Source organism: Octodon degus, unplaced genomic scaffold, assembly GCF_000260255.1.
Source record: "Octodon degus isolate 3935 unplaced genomic scaffold, OctDeg1.0 scaffold00006, whole genome shotgun sequence".
Taxonomy (NCBI): Eukaryota; Metazoa; Chordata; class Mammalia; order Rodentia; family Octodontidae; genus Octodon; species Octodon degus.
Window position 1 is genome coordinate 30,603,401 of NW_004524582.1, and position 13,466 is coordinate 30,616,866.

At 55.0% G+C, this 13,466-nt stretch overlaps 1 protein-coding gene across 1 annotated transcript in view; it reads left to right on the forward strand.

Annotated features, from left to right (window-relative positions):
• The first annotated feature begins 5,027 nt into the window (after positions 1–5,027).
• Sorcs2 (sortilin related VPS10 domain containing receptor 2) overlaps positions 5,028–13,466 on the forward strand; it is a 350,334-nt gene continuing 341,895 nt past the window's right edge. Inside the window, exons 1-2 of the mRNA XM_023724073.1 lie at positions 5,028–5,088; positions 5,977–6,073. Of these exons, the coding sequence (XP_023579841.1) occupies positions 5,028–5,088; positions 5,977–6,073 (158 nt within the window). The remainder of the gene's footprint in view (positions 5,089–5,976; positions 6,074–13,466) is intronic.

A 13,466-nucleotide genomic window follows, 5' to 3' on the forward strand; every position in this document is an offset into this window, starting at 1 on the left:
TCTCTCTCTCAATGTATTTAGTACAGGGTCTACAGGGTCTCACTACACCGATTGGACTCATAGTGATTCTCTTGTTTTCAGCCTCCCAAGCGCTGGGATTATAGGCATGTGCCACCTTGCCCAGTCTCAATCACTGTCTCAGCACACCCCGGGGGTGGAGCCAGCATGGCACAAAGCCCAGTCCCTGCGTCTGCCTAAGCAGGTGCTTTAGTCTGCTGAGTTATCTGGCCGGCCCCCGGAAGAGGTCTTGACCAGCTCCTGGAGCTGCTATCCCAGGGAACCTGAGTCCCAGAGAGGAAGGGGCTGCATCAAATTCGCAGGTGGGGAGAAGGGGACTAGAAACGGACTTGCCCACTTTCTGCCTGTGACTTTCCAAAAAATGAGCATGGGAAGGGTTCAGCTCTGTAGCCTCATGTGAAGTGGCTCATGGAATTCGCCGTGTCCACCCAAGTGGACCACGTAGAAAAGGCCTGGATACTTGGATCTCTTCTAATCACAGAAGAGGTCAGTGCCTTTCGCATCAGATGTAAACATCAGACAGGTTGAAAGAAAATCCTTGGCGCCAGTTTTATCCTTGGTGGCCCAGTTCCATCCTGGTGGGAATTACTCTTGCTAGCTTGGATTTGTCATGAAATGACGCATGGCACTCAGGAGGCTGAGGCAGGAGAACCGTTACAAGTTCAAGACCCACCAAAACAAATGCAGGAGGACTGGCCAAATAGCTCGGTAGATTAAAGTGTCCTGCAAGCAGGTGCAGGGGCCAGGGACTCGATCCCCAGACCTGCCTTGCTGTGCCAGCCCTCCCCTGGGGCATGCTGAGACTGCAATTGAGACTGGGCATGGTGGCATGCCCCTGTAATCCCAGCTCTTGGGAGGCTGTAAACAGGTGGATGGCTATGAGTCCAATCTAGTAGTGAGACCTTAAACACCCTTAAAAAAAACAAAACCAAATGCCTGAGGGGTGGGGCAGCGACCCCCTTAGCTCAGGTGTCTTGGTGCCGAAGGCCGGGCTTGGGCAAGTCTTCAGGCTTGCTGTCCTTTCTCCTCCCTGGACGATGGCCCAGGACAGGGAGCCACATCTGCAGGCCTGGGCCTCCCCCACAGGCCTCTGGGAGTCTGCAGGCAGGCAGCGGGTCGTAGCGCAACGTCACCCCAGGCTGCTCCCCAGCCCCAGCCGCCTCAGCAGATGCGTGGCTCCCTCCACCAACACCTGGTCTCTGCTCGCCGTCAGTTCTTGGGAAAGCAGGCCTCTTTTTTGCAGGCCCCCCAGCACCGACGGCTTCTAGGCCATAAAGCAATCCCCTGCCACGTTCATTGCAAAACATTTAAAGCCTATAGACAGGCTGAAAGGGCAGAGCCGCGGGAGCTGTGCTGTCTGCCCAAGCGCAGAGCTGCTGATGCCAGCGCCGTCGCTCCTCTCGGTGTCTCCACATGGTAGCGACACAGAACACATGCACACACGTACACACAGGGTACATGGGTACAGCACCCCCTCACCTGCAGGGTGCACCCCAGGACCCCTGCATGCCGGAAGCCGGATAGCGCCAAGACCTACACAGAGCTGGGTTTCGCCAATCACACACACCTTTCACAGAGTTTGCTTTATGAACCAGGCACAGTAGGACACCACAGGGCTGACTCATCATCCAGATCAGTTATTACTGGATATACTGTAACAAGGGATACACGCAGAAGGGCTCTCGAAATACCTTACGGTTTACTTCTGGGATTCCCATTGTGCGTTTTCAGGCCGTGGTTGACTGCAGGAAAGCAGGACTTCTGGGATGATGGTGCCTGCACACGCAGCACATGTTCGTGAGCGGCACACGTGCATCTCCGTGGATGCACACCACGCATGCGTGCACACTCTGTTTTATTTGTTGAGACACATGAGAGTCAGGAGCAGATGCGGTAATGTCCCCTCCTCTTAGAGACACAATGTTCTCCTGCACAGTTGTGTCTGGGGCTCCCAGAGAGGCAGAGCCATGGATGTGTGTGGGAGGAGGCGTTCTAAGGAGCTGGCTCACACAGTCCACATCTGCCGTCCCAGGTGCAGATGAGCCGGAAGCCTCTGCTGGGGAACACCCTCCCCTGGGGTGGCCAGTTTATTTGTCCTGTTGAGGCCTTCCCCTGCTTGGATGAGGTCCACCCACCTGGTGAGGCGCAATTGGCTTTACACGAAGATCTCCAATTTAAACACAATCTCTTCTTTGGCTTTTTGAGACAATGTCCTCCTGTGTAGTCCAGGATGGCCTTGAACTCACTATGAAGCCCTAGAGGGGCTTCAGACTTGGAGTCCTCCTGCCTCCGCCTTCTGAGTGCTGGCAGTTCGGGCCGCACCACCATTTCCAGTGTCTCACTAAGCTGCTGCGTTGGCACACAAGATCAGCTGTCACCACAGTTACACCCAGGAAAAGACTGACGTGGTGCACACTGTTGAGGAGCGTCGCTCTCAGCTTGCCCGGACCATGCCTCTAATGTTCTTTCTGTATTTTCTCCAGGATCCATCTAGGATCCACATGTCCCACTCGGCGCTGTGTTTCCTGGTCTCCTTCACCTTCGTGACACTGGCCCTTCACAGCAGTTCGAGGCACCTGTGCTGCAGTGTGTCCCCAGCTGTGGACTTGCTGGCTGTTTGCTCCTTGGCGGATCCATTTAGACGCTGGCCACGCCTTTCCTGGCACACAGGTCAGTCTGACCCCTGGCCAGGTGGCTTTGCCAGGCTTCTCTGGATGAAGCTGCCTCCAGTTGCCGGGCTTAATCAGCAGGGCAATGCTCTGAGGTGAGTGACAGCCCAGTGGGCTCGAGACCTCTCCTGAAAGAAGGGAGGAGGGTGCCACTCCGTCTTCTCAGCTGGGAAAATGCACCCCATGGTAGTGGCTTCCGGGCCCTCTCCAGGCTGGCTCCAGTGCACGCTGTCACAGATGGCCTCCGCCAGCTGGGCAGGACAGGGAAGCCGCACTTCTGTCCTCTTAAGAGTGCTGGCTGGGACGGAGAGTTAGGCACACATACAGGCCGCAGGAAAAAGCATGACTGTTATTTTCAAGGTGAAAGTTATTTGCAAGTTGCCCAGGAGCCCTTGGGAAGAAATGACAGCCTTGAGGGCGGGCATGTGGCCAGGATGCGGCACTTTAGGTAGGGGACTTTGCACAAAGGCCAAAGAAACCTTTATGCACCTGCTGCTTTCAGGCGTCTCCAGTTCAAGCAGTCAGTACACTGGCGAGCCCTGTCCTGTGCGAGGTAAGTGGCTCTGGACTGGAAGCCACCAGAGCCTGGGAATAGCCTGGTCACCGGAAGTGAGGCTGGCAGCCATGAGGCATACTCAGTCGAGGTTTACGATTTTACCAGGTGCAAAGACTGCAGCTGCAAGCCTGTCCCGGGGCATTCAGGTCCAACTTCTCATGTCAGGATGAACTGGCCCTCTGACAGGCTCTGAGTACAATTCCCGAGAGAGGATAAGCAGTGTGGCCCGCGGAGCCACAGAGTCCACACCAGAGCTCATCCCCGCTCCACCGGGGAGAGCAGGGAAAGTGCGGCCCCCCCGAGGTGGAAGTAGCCTCCTGGGGCTCCTCTGTGCATGCTGCCGTCTGCTCTAATGTGGGGCTCGGGAAACCCAAGCCCAGGGGGGCAGCCCGAGGTTGCGCTGCCTCTGCCGGAGCTGGCATGTGGGTGCCTCTGTGGCCTGCGGCCCGCGGTGAGAGGGGTTCTGGCGCGTGTGCGGGGGGCGGGTAAGTAAGTGGTATTTGCCCGAGTAGAGAAAGGCACGTCCTACTCTCCATCATGTCCTTGTCCCTTCTCTCTTCAGACTGCAGCACAGGGTCTTGAAGCTCCCCCAGCCCGGCTCCGTTCTCTGCCCTTCCCTCACTTAAACACACTGGCCTTAGAGTTGTGCAGCCAGAGTCCCTGTCACAGCCCTACCAGGAGACCCTGGGTGGGACACTTCACCTTCTCTCCTCTCACCTGGAAAGTGGAGGCAGCTGGCAGTGGCCTTTGGGGCTCTGAGGGGAGGGGACCAAGCCCAGGGCACAGATAGCTCCAAAGTGGCCGACCCTCTGTGACTTTTGACAGTACACCTTCAAGAAAAGAGTTCTGCTTCTTTTGGATGCATTTTTCAATTTTTTTTCATTTTTTAATTGAGAAATAAATATGAATGAGACAGTTTCAAAGATGATTAATAGGACAGTTTCAATAATCAATACACTGTACCTTGTTATCTTCTTAGTGGTTATCCACAGTACAACAAGCAGACAGGATATCCTGCCCAAACACTATTAGTACACCTCTTTCTTCTCATTGAATTAAGCAAAAGTAGCTGTATATCTATCCTAACTATTTTGTATGTATATATATACAAAATGATCTTTCCTTTGTATCCCTTTTTTAATTTTTTAAAATTTTTTTGTCCTGTCAAAGGTAGATATTCTATTGGCATCTAAATACTGTAGGTGTTTGAATTCAGCTAAACAATCCAACACTGTCCAGCAGTCTATAATATTAGTGGGTTATCCTCAGAAGTTATTGACTTGAGCCTTTTATAGCTCATGGTATTAATATGACTTTACTTTATATACCTCATTCTTATACTTTTCTGCTGGATGGTTAAGACCAAGATATAGCAAGACCTATATAACAAGAAATGTAACTTTTGTATCTGATAAGCTCAGCCAAGTACCCTCAGGGCCCGGGTCCTGTGGTCATGTCCTGCGTGAGTCCAGCTGCAGACCTGGAGCCCGTAACAGCGCCCCCACAAGTCCAGCTGGAGGCCAGGAGCCCGTAACAGCGCCCCCACAAGTCCAGCCGCAGACCTGGAGCCCGTAACAGCGCCCCCACAAGTCCAGCCGCAGACCTGGAGCCCGTAACAGCGCCCCCACAAGTCCAGCTGGAGACCAGGAGCCCGTAACAGCGCCCCCTCAAGTCCAGCTGGAGGCCAGGAGCCCACAGCGATGTCTCACGCAGGCCTGTTTCATGGATCTGCACTGGGAAGCCCAAAGGTCAGTGGTGGAGGCTAGAAAGTCCGAGCCGCCGGGATGAAGGACCTGTGCCAGCAGGCGGAGGGGTCTGCACCGGAGCCAGGAAGCGATGCCCAAGGTGAGCACCAGCGTGCCCCTGAAAGTGCCACAGCCATCCTCAGTGACAGTGAGGTCCCAAGCTCGTCCAGTGATGAGAGAAGCCAAATTCCACCAGGAAAACCAATGCGACGGGCCTCTCCAGGACACTGAGCCTTGCACCATCTTGCCCCCTGGAGCCAGGAAGCGATGCTCAAGGTGAGGACCAGAGCTCCCCCGAAGTGACCCACAGCGACTTGCTCTTAGCAACGGTGAGGCCCCAAGCTCCTTCTCCAAGAAGCACAGCAAGTTCTACCAGGAAAGCTACCGTGACCAGGGCCCGGCAGAATAGCCCGGGAGACCCAGCAGCTTCCAACAGCTCCAACAGCTCCTAAAAACAGCTTCCCTAACAGCCTGCTCCAGTTTCTCCCCAGTTCTGCCTCTTATGCTGCTGGCAGCGATCCTCAGCCGGGCCTCCCACACCCAGCACCATGCTGGTTCGGCTCAGCTGAGTGGAACAAGTTGACCGACAGCTAGCAATCCACTACATTGCGTGATCGTGTCCCGCGAGGTGGGTTTTTTAACTGCATGTGAGATGGAAATCAGAGCCTGCTGGTGGCTGCTGCCTTTGTCACCTCCTTTCTTCAAGGCCGGCTAATGGGAAGGTTCCTGTATGTGCTCCCAACATGTTACCAGGTGACAGGGGTGGGGGTGGGGTCTTGCCTGCTCCCTTTGTATAGAGATCACAGCCAGGCAAATGTGGCTCTTCTAGTGTCAGCTCTGCAGGCTAAGGGCTGTCAACCCTTAGTGTCAGTGGCCCTCCTTGGTGTCAGCATATAGCTACCGGGAGCCTCAGCCTCTTCGGCCACAGAGATGGTGGCTCCTGTGGACTCTTGTTCTCCACCACCACTCTGCTGCTTGATGTCTTCAGTTTACCGGCCCCGGCTGCTCATGGCTTCAGCGTCACCGCTCCTGCTACTGTGGCATTGTCAGCTCTTAGTGCACCAGTTCAGCATTGCCTGCTCAAGGTAGGAATCGTGGGAAGGCAAGAACATGCCATCCAGAGGCAGCCTTGTCGGGATGCACGCTGTGGCAGGGCGGGGAGCGGCACCTGGGCTGAACCTGCTGAGGAGATGCAGAGGCTGCTTGGAAAGGAAAAGGTGAGCTCACACAGGCACAGCGCAGCCCCCTGCAGGCCACGGGTGGGGAGGAGCCCTCCTGGACCTGGTGAAGGGGGCCGCAGCGGGGCGGGGCCGGCTAGGCCGCTCCAGGGTGGGGTCCTGGGGTAGGGCTGGGACTGAAGCCTGCTGCAGCTTCCCAGCGCAGGGTGTTTGGGGCAGCTGTGGATGAAAAAGAAGCAGACCTCTTGGCGACTGTTGGGCCCTTCTTTCCTGCCTCATGTGTTTTTTATCCCTGAGACTTGGTTTGCTGTCTGCGCAGGCTTGCTGGCCTTCTGGGACTCTGCTGATCTGTAATGAAAGCAAATGCCACATATGGCTGGGCCCATGTGTCGCGTGTGTTCTCCATCCGTCACATGGGTGGGTGGGCAGAGGCTCCTAGGGGCCACACAGCTGAGCCACCCAGGGGAGCAGAGAGTCCAGATTTGGCACCCAGGCTGCTATGGGGTGGGGTGGATTGCGGGCCACTACTCCTGGCCTTGGCCTGGGAGGTGACACTTCTTGGAGAGAAGGGAGCAGAGCTGGTGATTGATTCACAGAAGTCACAGGTCACCCACCAGCCCACCTGCTGTGCAGCCCCCAGGGGACATTTTCCTGGAGGACAACAGAGCAAGCCCTGATCCATCTCAGGGCCCTGCCATGGCACCGTACTCCTGCAGGAAGGGCTGAAGCCCTCGCTGCCAGCCTCTGCCCACCTCGTGGCTCCCTCCCCCTGCACAGTGAGCCCACCCAGAGTGAGGCGTGGCTCCCTCTCTCCTCCCGCGCAGGGTCCTCAGCCTGGGATGCTGTCGCTTGCCATTAAACAGTGTCAGCAAACATCAAGGTGAGCAGAGACAAGCTCGCTGCTCACTGCTCAGGAAGGAGTGAGAGCTTCGTGGGGAGGCGCTGGCTCTGGGATGCAAGCCCAGCAGATGATGGTGGTGCCTGGCTCATCTGGCTGTGTGCCACCCTCCTCTTCAGTCCCAGCAGTGACACTAGCTGAGCAGTTCCCTCTTGGAACCTTGGTTTCTTCCTCTGTGACTGGGGTGCTGATGCCTTCACAGGAGACCAAGGCAGCTGGTCTTCACGGAAGAGCAAGCAATGGGCCAGCATGCAGGATGAGCTCAATACATGGTCCTTGCTGGGGTCTGTGTCTAGCTGTCCCCCCAAAGCCTCATGTAAGTCATGGGGTGGACTTCTAGAGTTTGTGATTAACTCATGATCCATTAGGATTATGGTGTGAGTGCTGCTGGGATTATGGGTGCGAGCGATGCTGGGATTATGGGTGCGAGCGATGCTGGGATTATGGGTGTGAGGGTTGCACCTGGTCTGGGCGGGCAGCCTGAGTACAACATAAGGGAGACAGGCTTGCTTGCTCTCTGTTGTTGCTGTTGCTGCTACTCCTCCTCTCTGCCACTACTCCTCTCATTTGCTCTTGCTGTTTTGCTGTATTCCGCCGCTGTGAACTCTCTGCTGCGTGCCAGTCTGTGTTGGAGCCAGCTTTGTATGGACTGAAGCCTCACAGTTTGGTTCACAAACTGTGAACCAAATAAGCCTTTCCTTCGTTATTTCTGGGTGTTGGGTATTTGTCCCAACAATGAGAGAAGAGTAACCGAGACGGTCCTTCTCATGATTCTAGGACCGAGGCTCAGGGCATGAGCTCAGCGCCTGTCCCCATCTGGGGACACGCCCTGGGTGTCAGCAGGACCCTTGGAGTGGAGGCTGGGCTGGGACCTTAAGACCATTAGAGGACCCTAGACTCCAGTCTCCTAGACTTTGGAGGTGCTCTGTCCCTAGAGCCTATGGGGGCGCTGAGCAGGCAGATGGCAACCGGCCAGCCACATACTGATGTCAGGTCTAGGAGCGTCCCTGACCTCTTCTGTGTGGTGGCAAAGGGGAGCAGAACTCGGGCTCTGTCGTAGGCAGCTTGTGCGAGGGCAGCAGAAGCACTGAAGACACCTAGGACTTGGAGACAGATTTATTCATATCAAAGGGCATGGATTGGAATCATTCCCAGAAAACCAGGCCCTGATCTCTGGTGGTCTAGAGCTTGCCTGGGCCAAGCAAGCCGGAAGTGCAGAGGCAGTGTGGCTTGTCAGTGGGGATTGGCTTATACGCCGTGCATCAGAGTGATCAGCTGTTTCTAAGAGACAGGGACAACCAGAACTGGAATAGAAACCGTTTACCTGGGCAACTAAGAAGCTGAAGTCTACTGGTGGAGTGGAGATTTGCTACACTTGTGGCCTGGGGGTGGGGTGGGGGGTGGGGTGGGGTGACAGATGTGCAAACAGGGACAGCATGGAGAGATGGTACCTGCAGGAGGCTGCATAAGGCCGGGTGCCCTACTTGTGAGGAGTGGGCATCCAGGCTGCCTTCCTGGAGGAGGTGACGTTCGGTGGGCATTGGTTTCTAAGATGAACAGGGGGCACCAGCTGGGGCAAAGCCACAGCATCTGGGGCCTAAAGCTGCCTGAAAGCTAGAGCCAGATGTCTGGGTGTTGGAGTGGAGAGGCAGGAGCACAGGTGGCTGGTGTCGGACAAGTCACTCCCTTTCCCCTAGGACTTCCTGGTGAGCAGGCCAGAGAGGGCAAGGGCGGTGTCCTGCTGTTGAGACAGGAAGTGTCCCCAGGTCACCCGTGGTTAGGGCAGAGCTGAGGTCAGAAGCCACATCTCCAGGTCTGCTACAGGAGGTGGAGCGAGCAGCCTGAGACCCAAGCTTCGGAGCAAGAGGGCTGTCTTTATCTTTTAGTGTTACTGTAAGAACAGCCTGTGAAGCTGGGCGTGGTGGCGCACCCAGAATCCCAGCACTTGGGAAGCTGAGGCAGGGGCATCACCGTGAGTTTCCTCTGAGCCTGAACTTCGGAGGAAAGGCCTATCTCAAAACCAAACCAAAACACAGCACAAAAAACAAAGAAGATGGCCCCGGACTGGGGCTTCATCAGCAGACATTGCTTTTACAGAGCTCTGGCGGCTGGACGTCTGGCATCTGGGTTCGAGGTTGGCCATAAGCTTCAGTTCATGGCAGAAGTGAAGACCCAGCGCTGGCCCGTTTGTCTCTGTCTCCCCGCAGCACGCACCATTACACTGGCCTTCTTGTGTATTTGAAATGTGCTGGTTTTACCAATGCAGTCAGCCCCTGGCAGCCCTTGCCCCAGCTCCTCTGCTCCCTGTTCCCACCCTGCTGATCTCCAGCGTGGATGAGGGGCATTGTACACCGCGAAAGACCTGTGCTGCAGAGAGGATAAAACACCCTCTAAGTGAACATTACTTTTATTTTTATTACAGGCATCAGAGCAAAGCTGCCTGTTGAAAAGAGCTAATTTAGTTAGATCAGGAATAAGTGTACTTGAGTTGAAAACTCATTCTCCTTTGTGTTCTTTTCTTTTGGGTATAATCAGGAGAAGGGCTTTTAAAATATTTTTAGTACAAATGTATTCTGATCCTGTGGTCAGTCGCCTCTTAGTGCTGTTGCCGAATGGGATCTCCACGTGATCACAAAATTGACTTGCTGGGACAACTTTGGAGTCCTTCCTGCCTTTCAGGCCACATTTGAGTTCATCAATTTGAAAAGGGAGGAGGGAAAATTGCCTGAGACGTTGCATGCGAAATCAGTTTGTCCATGGGGTGGCAGAGGCTCTTGCTGCAGACCTGACCTCTATCTACATAGAGTGAGAAATGGCTCCTGCAGCTTCAGTTCTCTCTCCTCTCATGTCTACCCCCATCCTGCTTACAGGATGTACTGTAACGCCCAAGCCTCCTACTGAGGCCAAGTTTCCCTGGAGGCTCAGCCCCTAACCCAGAACTGATGACCACACATCAGTCAGGCGCACTTTCCCATGAAACCTTGATCTCAGCAGAGGGCTTCTGGCCAATGTTCCCAATGGATCAGATGCAGCTTGTGGGTGGAAACCATCAGCCATCCCAGCCTCAGAACAGCTGAGACGAGAGAAGGGTGGAGGAAGGCGAAGGTGGTGGAGGTGAGCCACGGTGTAAAGAGCGCACGTAGCATGAAATCTGCCACCTTAATCATTTTTAAGTGCATGGCTCTGTGGCTTTAAGCACGCCCTCACATGACAGCTCTTCCTGTCTTATGAGACAGAAGCACCTTTTGTTTTTTCTTGTTTTATTTTGTTTTTGAGGTTGAGTCTCAGTGTGTAGCCCAAGCTGGCCTCAGAATCACCATAATCCTCCTGCCTCAGCCTCCTGGGTGCTGGGATTACAGGAGGTCTCCACCACGCCCAGCCTAAAACAGAAACTCTGCGTATGGCCGACTCCCCACTCCCCACCTCCAGGCCCTACACCCATCGCCGTGCTTTCTGTGTCTTGTCATTTTGACTTCTCTGGTCCCTCACATGAAGGACTTCCACAGTATTTGTCCTTTGGTGACCAGCTTGTCTCGCTGAACACAATGCCCTCGAGATTCATCCATGTCTAGTGCGTGTCAGAATGGCCTCCTTCTAAAGGCTGTGTCATATTCCATGGCATGTGTAGACCACACTGTGCATAGTGTCCCCCGTTTGTGGCCTTTGGTCCACCGTGCTTTCAGATATTTTCTACCTATTTATTTGTTATGTATTTGGTACAGGGTATACAGGGTGTTGAGGGTCTCTCTACATAGATTGGAATCATAGTGGTTCTCCTGTTTTCAGCCTCCCAAATGCTGGGATAACAGGTGCGCACCACCACGCCCAGTCCCAGTCGCCATCTCAGTGTGCCCCAGGAGCGGGGCCAGCATGGCATACCGGGGATCAGACCCGGCCACTGAGCTCTGCCTAAGCAGGCGCTTTAATCTGCTGAAGTATCTGGCCGGCCCCAGATCTTTTCTTTTTATTCTCCTTAAAAAGCCCCTCCTACCCCATTTGGCCCGCAACCACCCTCCTGAGGGGTATGAGGGCTGAGAGCAGGTATGTTTCCATGTTACAGGATATTCAGGGACTCCAAGACGCAGGACTGCTTTGCCAAGCCCTTCCCCACTAGGAGGTCCTGAAGGGTCAGCCTGGGGCCTTCCAGGGGATAGTCTGTATGTGGTGAAGTCCTTGAATATTTCCCAAGAAATGACACCTGAGCATGCTGTGCTCATCAGCATGCTCCAGAGGAGCAGAACCAACTTCTCCCTCCCCCTCCCCTTCCTGGCCTCTCCGTCTCCGTCTCCGTCTGTCTCTGAGTCACAGTCTCTGTTTCTGTCTCCGTCTCTGTCTCCGCCTCCGTCCCGTCTCTGTCTCTCTCCCTGTGCCCTATAATAAGAAACTGCCTTGTGCAGTTACGGAGGCTGAGGTCCCCACGGTCTGCCTTTGTGAGCTGGAGACCCAGCAGAGTCAGCAGGTGACACTGCGTGGTCCCGGGAGCTACAGGCTGACTTGATCCCAGCCTGGGTCCAGAGCCTAGCGCTGAGACGGGACGTTGGGGTCCAGCTCAAGGAGTCAGGCAGGGACTTCCCCCTTTTCCTTCTCTCCAGGCCCTCTGTGCCGGGCAGAGCCCCTCACCTTGGGGGATGCCAACCTCTCCCAGACACCCAGAAACAATATATACAGCTCGCTGGGTTCCCTCAGCCCTGTTGGATTGGAGTGGAATCACCATTACAACGGCCCCAGAAGATCACATCTAGTCACTGATACTGTCTTATGCAAATACAAAGCCTCATTAGAAAAGGTACCCCAGGAAATGCCCTCCCCAAATGTGGACTTGCATTTGGCTGATCCTAAAATCAGTGACTCATTCCAGTTATACATGAAGTTACATAGACGGTGAAACGAATTGATGCTCCTCGTTCTGGGCTCCGTTTGGGAACTCTGTACTGCAGCGCGATACCCTGCAGAGGGCGCGTGGCAGGAGGGCGCAGCCCGGGCGCTCCACAGACGGAGCACCTGCGGCATCACCCTGGAGCCTGGTCCTGAGCATCCAGGGCCCCTGGCTGTTTCCTTTGGAGCCTGAGTGGCACCTTCCTGGATTTCCTGTTGCATTTGGACTTCTGCTCTAGGTGCGTCTACTCCAAGTGGTAGGGATCCGTTGGTCTCACTGAGAATGGTTCTGCCCTGGGAGACACAGTGGCAGGAATGAGAAAGATAGATGAGAAGACAGAAGCAGGGCTAGGTGGTCGCTAGTTTGCCTGATGGGCAAGACTAACTCCACAGGACAACAAAATGATCCTCTATTTATACTTTTGCAAAGTTTGTAACGCATGACGCGAGGTTGCCTAGTGTCTAATAGCTGACCTAAACCAACAGGATGTTTATCTCAGGAGTGAGGTAGCTGGTTTGCTTTAGGCGCTGAGGCCCAGCCCCACTACACACATTTGATCAATTTCCTAGCTTCCTGTGGCTCCCAACATAAGTGACCTTCCTGCTGGGTGATTTGTGCGGAGGACAAGAGCCTCTTGGCATGAAAGTGGCAGAGAGCTTGCTTTAAGAAAGAACAGTGGAAATGGCAGGCAGGGGCTACGGGTCACTGTGAAAATGTCTGATTTTCTAGAGAATTTAAAACCATCCATCACACATGTCTGGCGGCCCCGGGAGGGCAGCTCTAGTGGGTGACCAGGAGGTTTGGTTCCCCCACACAGCCGGTGCCTCTGGACGGAGCTGGCTGGTGCTGGGCTAGGCTGGGACAGGGACACGAACCTGGTCCGGACCCTGTGTGCCCTTCCCAGGGCTGTCATGCATACGACCCCAAATGCATGGTGGTGGCGGGGGGGGGGGGCAATAGATATTTACTGTGTTGTAGTTCTGGAGGCTGCAAGTCCAGCGTGGAGGTGTGGGCAGTGCTGGTTCCTTCTGAGGGCTGTGGACAGGATCTGGTAGGGCCTCACCACAGCCCCTTGTGCCTTGCTGCCTCAGCTCAGAGATGCAGGACCGGAGATCCCCCCTCCTTTCCAGGGTTCCCTCTGACTTCTTTGTTGTCTCTTAAGGACCTGGGTCAGGACCTAGAGCCTCTGGACACTTGCTGCAGAGACCCTGTTTCCCCAGAAGGTCACTCAGAGCCTGGGCATTAGGACTCTGACAGGCGTTTTCCAGGGCTGCCTTGGCCACTCTTCTTGTTGCTGGGAAACAATACCTGACGCCCATAGTTTGAGGATCTGGAGAATTAACGTAGCTCACAGGTGTAGAGGCCTCACTCCGTAGACACTGCTCCAGGGCAGGGTGGCGTGGCACAGGGGCCCTGCGGAGGAGAGCTGTAAAGGCAGGGGACACAGGACGCAGAGGACAGGGAGGAGCCGGGAGGGGATGAGCCCTCCTCTGACCCAGCTCCACCTCCCGACGTCACAGTTCTCT